The 16370-nt window shown below is 45.1% G+C and overlaps 1 protein-coding gene across 2 annotated transcripts in view; it reads left to right on the top strand.

The window, feature by feature from the left end:
- The window catches only part of SLC41A2 (solute carrier family 41 member 2), a 160217-nt gene that overhangs the window by 90090 nt on the left and 53757 nt on the right, over positions 1-16370 (top strand). For both annotated transcript variants that reach the window (XM_088454350.1, XM_088454351.1), the window contains exons 7-8: positions 10164-10311; positions 13563-13642. In XM_088454350.1, the coding sequence (XP_088310476.1) occupies positions 10164-10311; positions 13563-13642 (228 nt within the window). The remainder of the gene's footprint in view (positions 1-10163; positions 10312-13562; positions 13643-16370) is intronic.

Here is a 16370-nt window from a genome sequence, read left to right as displayed (position 1 = left end):
TACTATATTTAGTGTTCACTCTAGCTCCGGCGTGAGGCAGGGCGCCAGAGCTAGAGAGGGCACGTTCGTGCACGCGTGCGTCCGAGAAGGGGGCGTGATCATCGAAAAGGGGGCGTGTCTATAAGACGCGTCCCCTTTTCGTCACTCTTGGGGGCGTGCCCGGCACTTACGGACACGCCGGGCAGCCCCCAAGCCCTGCAGACAGGGAGAATAGATGCCGGGCGCATGCGCCCGGCGTCTCTTCTCCGGCGGTGACCGGGTCACCGCACATTTCTTCACCCGCGGGACACTGCGACACACGGGTGAAGACGGCTCCCTCAGGCTGTTAGGGCAGGGCGCTTTTGGTCCTCCTTCTGGAGAGCAGGGCGCTTTTTGCCTTCCAGAAGGAGGGCAGGGCGCCGCGCCCCGCTAGAACAGCCTAGCGGGAACGCTATATATTTATGATTTAGACTATCAAAAATAAAACAGACAGTCATATAACATATCATTCACACTGTCAAATACTATAGGTTAATCAATGTCTAAGATCATATTGTATTGTAAAGGATCTCTGTAATTCAGTATCCCATTCGAAAGAAGTATGTAGCCATGTACATGCATCACCAGCAAAACAAGAAAAGGCAGCACTCTTTCCAGTACACGTTAGGCCGGGTACACATCAGAACAACGTTGAAAAGACGTGATGGTCTCTTCATCCCAGAGCAAGCACTATGCAATCCTCCAAATGTCCACATGATTTATTGTATTGTTGGATCGCATACGATTTATCGTTTCTCCTGTACACACTATGAAATCATCAAGTAGATCACTGGAAGTTCAGGTGACGTCTTCAGAACCAAGATTGGGCCGACATATCGACTGGTCATCTGGTTGAGCGTACACACTGAGCGATGTGTGTGCCACATCGTTCACAACATCTTCCCATCTGTCGCGCAGCACATCAGATAAGATCATGCAATGAACAACGCACGTGAGCAAGTGATCGAGCATACATACTATGCGATATTGATGATATATTGTTCCAGTTTGCCTCAAAACGACATATCACCTAATGTGTACCTGGCCTTCGTTTATTAGTGGAGTCACTTAAGTACTGGAGCATGGAAGGAAAATTCGCACTACACAAACTGTAACGGGCTGCATGCCCAAAGCAGGGCTTTATCGTGTAGTAATCACATACATCCACTAGTCCAATGCAGATACCTCCATTGTTGTATAGACTATGATAATGTATATCTTCTTGTTGTTTTTAAATCAAGTATTTTTTTATTGAAATTTGTCTTTGATACCCAGGTAAAATAAGAAAGTATAGCACAGTAGTTGTAGCAGATATAAAATGTGACTTGGACACTATAAAGATCACATTGACAGTAAAATACAATGGGTATGAGAAAATTAAAACATATATCATACATATGTAGCAAAGCTATATAACCAGCTTAAGACCAATATGGATATACTAACGCGAACCCAAAGGCGTCATTTGGGTCCATGTAACATAAGACATACCAAAAAGTGGTCCGTAGACCTAATATATCAACATGACATAACCAGCATAAAATTATCACATAGCAGGATATAATAAATGAAGTATACAAAATAAAAAATTATATCCACCAGAATATCAAATCTAAACACAATTAAAGTACACCCCCCCATAACTTAAAGCAAACCTCCGCATAACCCCCACCCTGAATGACCTAAATCCAACCTAGGCAGTGGCGTAACTTCATCCCAGACACCCGGAGGAAAGTTATAATTTGGTGACCCCCCGTCACAGCCGCTGACATTGTATGGTAGCATTTCACATGCAGATACACCCGCATTCGCACACAGAATATAGGCATGCCGCATATCATTTTATTCAGCAGAAACTGCTTGTGCGTCCCAGTGTAAATAACAAGCATTTCAAGAAAAATATTTGCATGAAAAGATGCTCAGCGCTATCTAGTCACTCTGCACTGACACGTTATGTGTAACGCAACTTGTAGCATATGGAGGATAGATGTATGGAGTGGGACAGGGAGTTGTGGGTGAGGGAGTGCACGGGTCTGAGGCTAGGGCTGCCAACAGGGAGGAGTGTGCCGGGGAGTTGTAGGTGAGGGGAGGCACCGGACGTGTCACACCAACATAAGAACCTGCTGAGGAGCAGCGACATCATGAGTAGAGACAGGCTATAGATAGACGGAGGCGGCAAGTGATGGTGTGACACGAAGCTCTCCACTAGTGTATGATGGCTTCTCAGGAGACGGGAAGAAGTGCCATGTATTGGGCGGCCATGACGGTACACTCTGGGTACATAGTTACAGTTCTAAGTGGGGTGAATATATTGTGGGCAATGCAAGAAGTGCTCCTTCAGTGTTGGCTCCCGGCAGCAGGTGCCATCATTGTCTCCCATAGTTCTACCCCTGGACAGAAGCATGTTCCACCTGATTGGGTGTCGGAGGTTCCATGGCTGCTCTCACCTCTGTAACAAGTTCCTTTCTCCCCCCAGGTCACACCTATGTATATGGGTATATTTGCTGTCAGTTTTGGGTTATCTGGCGGTTTTGTGATGCACTGATTTACTAAAGCCCCACGGAGAAACCACACTTTAGAATAGAGTAGAACATTGGTTCACCATTGAATGGTGTGGAGTCTCCCCTATATTTCCCTAGCTAGCATGAGGCTGAATCAGCCATGGGTTGTAACACTACAGCAGGGAGACACGCACGTGGGGTCCACCACCATAATGTCAACCAGCCCTAGACTGTTCACTCAAGGGCTGGAATCCCCAGATAATATTACTGTGTCATAACTGCGCTAATTAATAAACTTTTTTTTTTGAGAGACGGCAGAAATAAATATCAGTCAAAACTTAAATACAAATAAAAACATATATTTAATCACATACCATATTGTGTATAAAAAAATGTATATAAGCTGAATAATATTAATAATAATAATACAACGTATGCAGTCAGATCTAATGTCTCACGTGACTAATAAATGTCCAATATTGACATCAGCAGCAATTATTACTTTTAAAGCACCTAATTATTCCTTTAGTGCTTCATCGGCGCGACCAGAGAGACGTGGTGGAGTCGGAGGAGGAGCGCCTCTGATGCTGATCGGCACTCAGCGGCTCCGCTCCCCTAGTTAGAAGACTCTCACTGAAGGCGGTAGGTGGAACGGCCGGGATCCAGGTGACAATGGAGCCAGGTGCCCCCTTCAGGGCTGGCGCCCGGGGGCAACGGACTCCATTGTCTCCGGGAGTTCTGCCACTGAACCTAGGTATACTTGGATCCCCTAACTCCCAACCCACCACTAACTACTCTAAATTACCTAAAACCCTAACCTCCCCATACACAAATAGCAGATAATGAAACAGCAGAAATGTTAAGGACAAATAACTAAATTACCCTAATCGAAGCTTGAATAGTAATCCTGTAGTATTAATGTATTCCCTGGTGGAGTACTAACCCAAGTAAAAAATGTATACCATCACACATTGAAGATGAATGGTGAAAGGCACCTTTGGGTAACAAGAAACTAAACATAAGTGAGAAGTAACATATGATTAAGAGTAGTCCTTTCAGCGAGGGGTCAGAGGCTGGCATTCCAGCCAATCATACGTATCTTTTGGATATTGAAAAAATGGGTTGAGCCGTCATGAACTACCCATAAGCGAGCTGGAAATAACATAGAGTATTGAATTTGGCATTCACGAAGCTTCCTTTTACCTGTAGAAAATTAGAGTGAGTTTTTTGTACTTCCAGCACAAAGTCCAGACACAGAATGATTGATATTTAAGCAGGCCATGTACTCAAGCTAAACAAAGAACTGTGTCACGATCTTTAAAATGTAACAAGCGAGCAATAAAAGTCTGAGACTGAGCACCAGGTGGAGGAAGCTGTGAGGGGAGATGGTGAGCACACTCCACTGCACATTGGGGACTAAAAGCATCTCTGTTGAATAATTGAAACAACCAATCTTCAAGAATTTTCTCTGGAGCAGATCCCTCAGCATGCTCAGGAAAACCCACAAAACTAATATTATTACGCCCAGGGTTTAAAGTGGTCCTGGAGAGGTGGTGGAATTCATCTCCCCTGCCGCTTACTCTGAGAGGCTAGAACAACTTTGAAAGCTGTTGTTTAGACACACAAGTATAGGAAACTTTAAAGTGAATGGTTGAGGGCCGCCTAGGCCTCCAAAAGCTTTGGGGGCTATGACAGTGTGACATACATTTTAGATGCTTTTTTAGCACTCCTGCAATCAGCTGAGGCTACGATGGTAGGTCACTTAATTAAAAAAATCTTCTATATCATCAGCACTGGAGAGACAACATCCTCCTACGTCTCTACAATGCTACCCCCGTTGCTACTTATCAGCGCCATCCCCCCTACATCTCACCTGATTCATATCCCTTGTATCTAAATCTATCCAACCTCATCCCTCCTGCGTATCACCAGCTTCATCCCCCCTGCGTCTCTCCAATGCCATACCCTCACCGTCTCGCACAATCTTCCTGTTTTTCACAAGTATCAACCCCCCTGCATCTCACCAGCGCCATTCCTGTGTCTTTACTCCAACACCATCTCCCTGTGTTTCTCCAGCTTACCCCCTTGTCCTTCCAGCAGCTCCCTGCCCCTGCTTCCCTCACCATCAGCTCCCTGCCCCTGTGTCCCCCACCAGCAGCTCCCGCTCCTGTGTCTCCTCTGCCACCAGCAGCTTATCCCTCTAGGAGCAGCTCCCTGACCCTGTCTCCCTTCCCTCCAGCAGCTATAACTATAACTTTAGAGGTGACGGAACCCAGTACCACCCCCCGTACCTTCCCACTTTAACCTCTGATTACGCCTTAGTCGACCCTCCATATCGGATAACTTTGCCATAACAGCTGTCATCTGGGATGAGAGACCCACAACGATGTCTTTCATAGGAGAGGGGAGATCCTCCAGGTCTGATATACAAAGTTTGGCTTTACCCACGCTCTCACGGACTATCTGGATATCATGGCGAAGCAAGGAAATATCCACCTGCAATTGCACAATTTAATCTGTAACAGTAATAGCCTGTAAGTTTTGTTGCGTCGACTGAGGGGGACCACTTTGAGCAGAGCCAACCGAGGACTGCGGGGGTGTGATTAGAAGCAGGGGGATTCGCTGGAAGAGGGTCTTGGGAAGAGCGTGCAAATTTCTCCAGCTTTGCAGCAGCAGCTGCATGCCAGATTTCTCCATAATATCTGTGAGGCACTGCCTGAAAATTCCAGCCGTGGGGTAGCGAGAGCTACAACTGCATATATAGTGAGTAGTTATATGCATACAAGTCACAACCTAACTAGTCACACAGTTCCAGCAGGAGTTTGTATACTGCCAAAGTATGCTAGTGCAGGCACAGTGAGTGGTTATATGCACAAATCACAGGCTAATAAGCCACAGGGTTCCAGCAGGAAAATATTAAATTCCAGGATATATTGCTGCAGGTAAAGTGTGTATTTATATGCACAGCCTACTAAGCCACAGGATGCCAGCAGGAGTATGTAGAGAGCCGGGTTACTCTACTGCAGGGAAAGTGAATCTAAAAAGGCATCCAGTCTTCTAATACAGCACATCTACAGAGGGGATGCAGTCAGGAAGACGATGGTGGAAATGCCGACCGCCGGCTTCCCGACTGTCTAATCCCGACAGGGGTCTAATGACAGGCGTAGAAATCACGACGCCTGTTATTTTACCTACGCCGGGAGCCCGCCGCCCGACACATACCGATCGAAGATAAGCCGGAAGCGGACAGCCGCGCGGGGGGGAGGGTTAGGTTAGGGGCTCCCGGCGGGGACTTAGGGTTAGGCACCCCCCCCCCGGAGTGTTAGGCTAGGGTAAGGGGGGTGTTATGGTTAGGCACCCCCGGGGGGAGGTTAGGATTAGGCACCCCCCCCGGGAGACTTAGGTTTAGGCTGCGGGGAAGGGGGGGTTAGGTTTAGGCACTTGGGGGGGTAGATTAGTAATAGTAAACGCTTACCGGTCAGGATCTTCACTGCCGGTCTTCCAGCGTCAGGATTTGAACCGCCGGGGGTATTTCATACCGATCCCCTACATAGGGTCTACCAGTAGCAACCACAGTTAATCCAGAGATCTGTGCAGTCTACAAAGGCACTACAGTGGTCAAATCTGCCAGCTGAACAGGTCAGCTGAAGGGAAAGGGACCAGGGGGTATATTTACTAAAGTGAGAGTTTTTAGAAGTGCAGATGTTGCCCATAGCAACCAATCAGATTCTACTTAACATTTAACTAGCACCTTCTAGAAGATAATAGCTAGAATCTGATTGGTTGTTATGGCAACATCTCCACTTCTAAAAACCCGCAATTTGGTAAATTTACCCTTAGGAGAGGAGACATCCACAGCCTGGACAACCAGCACATCAGGAGGCTGCCCACAACATCAGAGCTGGTAAATACCCCACCTGAGCATCATGGACAAATCACCACCGGAGGGGCAGGGAGCGCTCATGCACCTTTGGTGAAAATTTCAAGCACGTACCACCAGGGAAACAGGAGAAATGCAGGATTAATGGCAGGAGCTCTAGCAAGCTGCTGCCTACTCCATACTTAGCCAAGGCACGATCCATCTTCTTGTTGTTTTAAATAAAATGTGAATTTTTGTTTTAAACTAAATACTAATATTATGAAAGTGGGATTTTTTTCCCACTGTTTCTTAGCTGCACAGAGTTTGTTTCAGGAATACTTGTAAATAGCTGTCCTGAAAACTTGAAAACTCAGAACTATAGACACCTAATGCTGGCCATACACTAGTACGATGTAGTTTAATGCGAGTCATCATACGTTTTCCCTTGAACTCCCCGGCAGACCCAATGGCACAATTTGGTGCTTTTTAACACACACGATCTGCATATGATTACGATAGATATGATGGACTGCACTTCTGATCATACGATACGTATTACGAGCGGGGAGCGCGTATCTCATCCTATCCTACTTAAATGCTACACGGTTTCAACACGATTCATCGTACGACGTGTCGAAAATCGGGCAATCAGCCCAAAATCACACAAGTGTATAGCCAGCATTATTCTTGTCTGTAAATTGTAACATTATGAAATTGTAATTAGGAAGAATGTTCAGTTCAGCTACATTGCAGTGACATTTGCTCAGGTTCATTGGAATGCACACAACATATCTAATACCCCTTTCACACCAAGCCTCTGACCCAGGATATTGCCCAGATCCTTGCTTGGTGTGAAAGGGTCAACCCGGGTTGTGTGCCCGTGTCCGCAACCCAGATAAGCTGCTGTCTGAAAGGGAGGAACTATGTTATTCAACCTAGGTTAAGTTCAAAATCTGGTGATTGTCTGTGGATGCAGTGGCCCGCCTCAAGGGAGTGATGAGTAGGACAGACACGGGTGTAGTATAAAGGGGACGACCCAAGAATAACCCGGGTCTGAGCTGCTGTGACACGGCTTCAAACCGTGTACATTGATGCGGTTCAGACCTGCGATTTAGGTGTGAAAGTGGTATTCTTCCTTTCCTCAACTCTCCACACCCACTGCAAACCTTTCCACGCGTAACTAGCATGAATTACTCACAGCCGTGTGCACTTCCTCTTCCTGATTGTAATTGATAAGTGAAGATGATCTGCTAATGGGATAATATTTCAGAACAGCAGATATGGAACACACAGAATTCTGCTAGTTGGTGGGGTATTGGCAAAATTTTAATTATAGTGTCACAAAATATTACTTACATTTGTATGGTATTCAGCTGATCCTAAGTAAGGTGCTTCTCTTCTGCTCCTGTTAGCATTGTGGATGTTGAACATTACCTTTATGAAAAGGATACCTGCCTACCCTCCAGAAACATCTGGGAGCCTCCCGAATTGCCGGGAGTTCCAATGGACTCCAAGGAGAGCAGGTCATCCTCCCACATTCTGCCCACTTCTTAATGCAATGATGGGGAGGGTGATGACACCATTCTCAGTGATTCGCATCATTGTGGCCACACCCCTTCTGCATGATGCCACAGTTTCCGCAATTGCACCACAGGAGGCGGAGTAATCTCATTGTGATTCGCCCACAGTGGCCACTGTAAGCAAGTATGATAAGCAAGTGTACCATGCGATATTCACTACTCTATCAGGTTGCAGTTTTAGGAGGAAGGTGGTCCTCGACACAGCAGAGAGTGACAGTTTGGCAGATTTGCTTTGCAGAAATTCAGGCCCTCATTCAGAGGCGGTCGGAGGATGCAAGCGGTCGCTCAGAAACTGGGCGGCCGCTTGCATCCTGACCGGCCGCCTCTGTTTCAGTCGTTAGGCTGTGGGTTTACACCCACAGCTCTAACGATCGCTAGGGTGATGGTCGCGATGGTCACAGACCATCGCGACCATCGGGGCTTACGATGAGACCCTAGGGTAGGGTCTCACTTGTCGTAAGCCCCGGAGAGCTTCTGGCTCTGTCAGAGCCAGAAGCTCTCTACTGACATCACTAGTGATGTCAGTGGGGCCTCCCCCAAACGGTTTGGGCTGCCACCCCCCTGGCCCGCCTTCCCCGGCTCCCTCGTGCGCATGCGCACTGGACAAACATTGAGGCGGCCGTGCGGTCGTAGACCGTACAGTTGCCTCTGAATGAAGCCCTCAGTGTGTGGATTGGTATGATCATACACAGGGGCGAGGCCAGTGGTGTCATGGCAACTGACACTTCCAGATCTCATCAGGACACCGTCCCAAAAATGTGGGAGAAGCTTCAGCTGTTGGCAATGGTTTGGGGAGATAATATATTTTTATTTAACAGAGCTGCATCAAAACGCTGATCAGGATAGCACTTAACCTGGGATCATCCACAGAAATTTGTTTGAATCTGTGACTTTAGCGGTTCTTTATCCATATGCCTCAGTCAATGTGATTGCTGCCTGCTAGACAAAAATGATATCCCTATTGAATATAAAGTTTTTGTCTCAAGTTTGGAATGAAAACCCTTTGACAAATGTCATCTGTTCAAGTAGCCTGCCATCCAAGTTTATTTATGGATCATAGACTGAATTCTTTGGAGAATACATCACTTTAACTGAGCATTATTATTGATTAGACACAGACAACGTCAAACATTAATGGTGCATCATAATTATCTGTGAATGAGCTCACACTGCAGACACCTATGCTCACTCCCCAAGCAGGTCACATATTGACTACCTGTGTAACTTTACTGCTAATGACATACAGAAGTAACTGCTCCACGCTCTGATATGTACTAACCACTTTCATTTAATTGTCTCATCATGTTAAATTTGTTTTTTGTTCTGCTGAAGAAGTAACATCTGTGAGTCACAATTGCTATTTATTTGCAAATTAAATGTTACTTCCAATGACAGCACCTGGTCCTGTCTTCTCATAGTGTTTTGTTTTATCTGCATTTTTCTTTCTGAGTTGGTCTCTAAAGGTGCGTACACACGGGACGATATCTATGAACGATAACGATATCGTTCAAATCGTTCATGTTTATGCAGTGAACGACCAACGATGTGTGTTCCCGCGTGAACGATAACGATATCTATGATCGTCCGTGCATGCAGGCCAACTTGCACAATATTGTCAACTTTGCCTGTTCAGAGATGTGGCAGGATGACTTCACTGAAAGATATCTTTCAAGTCGTTGGTGGTTCAGATCGTACTGTGTGTATGCAGCTTAAAGTGTTTAATTATGACGGCAGAATTGTGAATAGTATTGCTTTATAGATTACATTGGTAAATGGAGAAAATAAAATCAACGTCCCTTTGCTGTTCATCTACATGATTGAATAAGAAAGAAACAAGAACATTAAAACATTTACAAAGTTCAATGGAACCTATTGAATTTAGAACAATCTGTTTTCTAGTACTGGTGGCATCTTGTTATAAATTTTCTACTGTCGTGGAAGTCAGTGTAATTTTAAACAACCCTCCGCTTTCTCTCCTATTCCCCTTTCCCCATGTATCAATTGTGGGCTCTCTTCTACCCCAATGACCTTCCCAGACAACCTCCACCACAAATCCTACTGATTAGAGGCTGGAAGTTGTAGTATGTTGAGTCTGTTCCTTAAGTCAATAGAGCAGTAAATGAGTGCAATATTAAACTCCAGTTCCTGCATACAGATTGTTGCTTTTTGTTTTCAACAGTCTCTAATTATATTTCTGTTTTCTAGATTCATATTCCTTTGTCTCACCTTTGGTTGGATCTTTCTTCCTGGCACTAACCCCAATATGGATTGTGGTGGCTTCAAAACATCCAGCAACAAGAATTGTTCTGCACTCTGGCTGGGAGCCAGTCATTACTGCGATGCTAATTAGCAGGTGGAGTGTTGCTGCTCATTTCTTTGTATACATTTGTACAGATAATCATCATGTTATTGCTGGCATTGTAGGAAGAACATGCAGTGTACTTTCTGGTCAACAGACTAATATGGGACATTTCATGAAATTATTGTACAAGAAAACTTGTGTTGCCCATAGCAACCAGACACTTGCCTTCATCTTTTAAACTGCATTACTCTAATGACCGTTAGAAAAACAATGGTTGCTGTAGACAAGACAATGTTTCTTTCAATTGCACATTCATTTTTATTAGCTAAACAAATGTTTATATGCCACAAAACAACAAAATCTAGCCCAGCAGAATGATGCAGTTAATCACTTAACTAGCTAATCAGTTTATTTTTTAAAAATCACTCAGCGTCAGGTAAGTGGTTAAATCATATTGGTTATACTGTACATCGCAACTCACCTTGGTGCACACTTTCAGCTGAAAACTGAGGGCCTGATTCACTACGGAAAGCAACTGCGGATGCAATAGCGATTACGCACACAGTTCAACTACGATAGAATGCTAATTCATTGCGATCGCAATGCCATATGCAGCCCTACCTAAGGACGCCCACTTTACCTTACACACATCTGTAATGTTTAGCAAGACTGCAAAAACGATCGAGTAGCATCACAGATTCAAGCACATTTGCACAAGCACTGACCTTGCTAACTTCATCTCACGCTATCAGGCCTCAGGCTGCATAGGCCATCGCAGTGGCTAATTTATGCACGTCTGCGTTCTCCCGAGCATCCCCCGTCACCACCCACAAACGTCACTTCCTATAAATCACTCTGCTATGGGTCTCCGCAGTCTTTGCGGTCGCAGTCCCAACCGCAATGGCTAGTTTTTCGCATGTGCACTCTGATGCATGCGCAGTACGCAACAATCAGCCGATTGCGTGTATAATTGCAGTTGCGTACGTAGTGAATCAGGCCCTGAATCTTAAATAGTAATCATTTGCTAGCCTGTTATTCAGCAGGGTTTAGTATATTTTGTCAACAGTTAGAGTATCGACATTCATCATGTTGACATTGAGCATGTCGACACTGATGAAATGTCTTCATGCTAACATTGTCTGAGATGTGCCTGATGTGGAGGTCAGTACCTTAAACCTAATTTTCATCCAGTGGCTGCGGCTTATATTCCAGTTATCGCGTCTAATGTTGAAAGACTGCGGTGGAGGCAGCAAATATGGGCTTGATTTATTACTGATCGCTATTGCGATCGCAGCTACGATTACGCACGCAGGTCTGCTGCAAAATTATGCTAATGGCTGCAACCACAAAGCCAGTACAGAGACGCCCAAAGCCAGCATAGAGATGCCCACTAGCGCTTTTGCACAGCTGTAATACCTTGCAATCCTGCATATACATCGGGAACATTGAGTAACATCGGCCCCTCACACACAATTACAGCAGCTCTGATCTTACTCAGCAATTACTAACCTCTTTGCACGCAGTGATAACACAAGCTGCTTATGCCGTCGCAGTGGCTAATTTATGCACGCCCATGTAACGGCATTCAGACAGACACACCTGTGTTTCTCCAACTACTCCCCCATCACCACCCCCAAATGCTGACGTCCTTCCATCTGCAATGGCTTTGTATCTGCGTGAGTGATCACAGTGCGATCGCAATGCTAACTTGCGCACTGCGGTGCATACGCGTGTGCAGTACGCAACAATCTGCCGTCTGCGTACGCTATCGCAATAGCGTTCCACGCTGAATCAGACCCTATGTCCATAACCCTAAACCTAATTTTGCCATTTCGCAAAATGTCAGCATTTCACTTGTCGACATTTACCATGTCACAATTATGAACATGTTAGCTGTTGACATTTCAACAATGTTGACATCAGAACTGTCTACATTGACATGATGACCGCTTCCCATTCAGTGGGGTCCATCAGCTGTAAAAACACTACTTGAAAAAGCTGAATCCTCTGCATTTGTGTACAGTAAGAATAATATTTTCTGCTGAAGTTTAATTATGGAATTGCAAAACAGTACATTTCAGAAAGCTCCTATTACACAATCCTAAATAAATCAAACTCCTCACACCGATTGGTAATTGCTTTCAATGAGACAGACAAAATATGGAGGTTGTGAGTCACCCACTCTCCCTGTGAGTGCTGGGAGTTCCATACAGTATTTTCTAGAAATCTAGATGGGCATCATCATTATACTTATGTTTTTAGGCCATCTTTTTGCTGGACTTTCTCCAATTTTCAAATCCAGCTTACTGATGTGTTAACTGACTATAAATATACAGTAGTTTTTCATAGTCTTCAAGATAAGATACAGCAAAAAGTGCAGTGATTTGTAAACCAAAATAATGACAGCTACATAATAATTGCTACTTATTCTACTGTAGAAGACTCCAGTGACACAGACTTAAACTCTCTTGAAATCTATCAGTGTCACATTGAGAGGGGGCTTACTGACTCCCAATTAAGTTACTCAAAATGCTAATATACGTACTGCACACTCAATGACCTTGTACTAATTGTCTGAAAACTGTACAGAATGAATCTTATTTTGGGTGGGCATTCCATTTACTCCTGCGAATGGAGCTTTTCTATCATATATTCATCTGCAATGTGTAGGACAGGCCTGAATCCTCAAAGGTCTGAGTGATTTATAGCAGTCTTCTGTGTTTTGTACAGACTCGTGTACTAATTGTGCTCAATATGCTGCTATACAGCCAGCTCAATGACCTTGTACTAACTGCACCAAAGTACACAGAGGGGTGAATCCTGGGAGTATAGCTGAATGATAAATAACAGTAGCAGAAAATTGTTAAAAATCTTTCTGTATTCAACACCGAGGCTATTTAACCGTCTAGATAAAGCAGTGGGATGTGTCTTTTGTGGAAAGCAGTGAAGGGGAGACCACCCATCTAATTTTGCTCAGATGCTAAGTTGTATAATAGTAGCTGCAAGACACATTTTATAAGTTCTTACTTCCCCACCACCTTATCGGTTACTTCGCCGGGTTTCTGGGCTTTGCTGTTAATTAAGTAGAGGCCTGCAGCCACTGACACATCCATGCGTCTGACTACAAAGGAAGTCTTGCATCTGGCTGCATAGCTTGTCACAAAAACTGAGCCATTCCCAGAAGAGAAACCATGGTATTTGAACTCCTAGCATTTTGTAAATGAAATCAGAGTGTTAAATAAAAGATTAGGTACCTACGGTAGTCATTCTCTCTCATTTAATGATTAAAACTTACTTTTCAGTGTTGGTGGCCTTATACTCGACACAACTGTATCTGACCCGAATTTGGCTGGGATTGTTGTTTACACACCAGTTATAAACGGTAAGCCGGAAATTTTGTGTTCTTTACGGCTAATATATTTTTCAGTCATTCTGCCAGTACAGTTACCAAAATAAAGTGTTATTTGTGTATATGAATATATGTGAAGTAGTCCCCACTTACCACTTATGTGTTTATTTAAAGTACCAGAAATAATATGTGCCCTACAAACTACTGACTTTCTCAAGAGCTACCACAAATAATTTACAAGGCTCTCAGCTCCCACCCACATGGATAATGATAACATTTATGTCACAGCTGGTGAGGGAATATTCACAGCTATTCGCTCTTTGCTGCCGTGCAGTGATGATTTTACTGTAAAGCGCAAACATGGTTCTTTAAAGAGAGAAATAAATTAAAAAGAAGTCCATACATGCTTTTATTTCAGGACCACTTGACTGGATTTTCTGTGTAGGTCCGTTTGTTTACAGAAAAATAGTCCTTTATTGCCAAAGGCCTGAAATTGTGCAGAAAAGGAACTACTGTGATTTAGGTCAATGGCCCTCATTCAGAGCCACTCGCTATTTGCGGTCGTTCGTTCTAAAACAAGGGGTGGCTATTCAAATGAACCGTTCGCTGTTTGCGGTCTGTTCACGCCTCTATGTCTGAACGAGCGAACAAAACTTGCGTTCGTTTTTTGGAAAGATACGCCCCCTGGCCGCTCGCATCCTACGTCATGTCCGCTATTTATTAGATTAATCGAGTACATCGACAAGGGTATGAACTGCTCGCTATTCTTGGGGTTGGTGTTTGCTACCACAATTTTGCGAGCAGTTCTGACTATAAAATAACCCAGTGACGTGGTCAATGACGCTGCTGTTTTAAATATGCACACCCATAAAACGCCTGTTTTGACCTTTAAGCACGCCTGCGTTCTGATTTCCACTCCCCATTTTCAAGCACCTTCCCCTGTTACCACCCACATACGCCTCTTTCTGTCACTCAAAATAGCAGGCATTCGCTATTTTGCGAGCACATGAATTTCGGCCGCACTGACTGGTTAGCGCATGCGTATAACGATCCGTACGCATGCGCAGTTGGGCTAACATCGCTCGGAACGAACGAGCGGCCGCTTACGAGCGGCTCTGAATCAGGCCCAATGTCTTTATTAGTTAATCAAGAATTCTGTTTTGAGAGGTGCAAGTATTTTTATTATGAGTAGATGTATTTAGGAACTTGCATTCTGTAATATTTCATACTATGATATTAATAATGTGCGAGTTGCTGGATTAATAATCGCTGTAAACATCATTTCCATACACACAGGGCCTGATTCAGAGGTGCATGCAGTGTCGATATCTCATGATAGCAGCCAATGTTTTCTGTCTGCTCATGCATCCGAGTTGCACTGCGCATGCGTCCCGATGGTTACCGCTAAGTGAATTTCTTCTTCCTCCATAGGGGACACAGGCTCTACGCTGGGTATAGATTGGCGGGATGGAGTCTGGACATAGCTCAGGTTCCGCCTATACCCCGCCTCCAGCCACAGGCACCTTAGTTTTTTTGTTGGTGCCTGCAGCATTAGGCACACAGTGTAAGCAGTGTAGACAGCTTTAGCAGTTTTTATTTATTTTTACTGTTGCTTTTACTTTTTTGAGTATGCAGCGCTAGGCATCCTGGATGGACGCCTGCACTGCTGCTCCATCACCCCAGTGCTGGCGGCCACAGCGCTGGCGACTGGGTCAGCGTCTTCGGACAGAGCTCCGGACACTGGATGGAGCCACAAGCCACAGCCGGTGCAGCATGGGGACAGGTAAGGTGGCTCCTTGCTAGCCGGAAGCCGCGTGACCACAGCTTTTTACCGCCGGTCAGTGTGACACTGGCAGTGGGGACCTAGGTCCTTTTCGCATCCCCACTAGACCACCAGGGCAGCTGGGCATGTAGGCAGCCATTTGCCCTGGGGTGCATGCCAGAAGGAGGAGGTAGGGTCTCCCCGCTGGCTCCTCCCCCACCCCTGGGCACTTCCTCATAATAGGCATTCCGTCCCAGGGTCACTCCTCCCTCTCTCTCCCTCTCTCCCTCTCTCACAGATGCTGGGCAGCCATTTTCAAAGTGCCTGTAGTTTCACCTTGTCTCTGGAGAGTGCAGGCTCCTGGTCTTCCTGTGTTCCTCGCCCTCAGCAGTCAGGATATATATAGCGCCTTCCTCCCCTCTTGGGGCTAGTTTGTTGAGTGCATATTGCCTTCCTTTATTGCATTACATTTTTCTGTGTGTTTGATTGTTTAATGTACTTTGCATTATCTCAGTCCCTGCACATAGCCCCACTTATTTTTCTATTTGTGTTGCATTTACATTCAATTATCTACCTTTATTGGCACATCACAGTTCCTGGCTCTGGTGTGTGGGGACCTCATTGGATTTGGTACTATGTTTTCCAGGGGTAAAGCACCCAAGTAGGTGGGTGCTTCTATGCTGGGTAATTGTAGGGCTTGTGCTGCTGTGTTTTCTTCACAGGTTCCGGACCACGATGGTCTCTGTGTTCGCTGTTTTACAGCCTCACAGCAAGTGGTTCCTTCAGCTGCGCCTGCTAGTCAGGACCCTGTTTGGATTTCCTCGTTATCCCAGGTAATGTTACAGGTAGTTGATAGGCTCTCTTCTGCTATGGAATCTCCTTGGATGCAATCCTTTATGCAGTCAGTTCAGGGGTAAGTGCAGGTGACTTTCAAACATATGCTGGACAAGGACTGCGCTTCTAAGCGTAGACCTTCTAAAAGGGACAGCTCTACACCCT

This window comes from Taudactylus pleione, unplaced genomic scaffold (genome assembly GCF_031769625.1).
Source record: "Taudactylus pleione unplaced genomic scaffold, aTauple2 ptg000040l, whole genome shotgun sequence".
Classification (NCBI taxonomy): Eukaryota; Metazoa; Chordata; class Amphibia; order Anura; family Myobatrachidae; genus Taudactylus; species Taudactylus pleione.
This window is presented reverse-complemented; position numbering and strand designations above follow the sequence as displayed.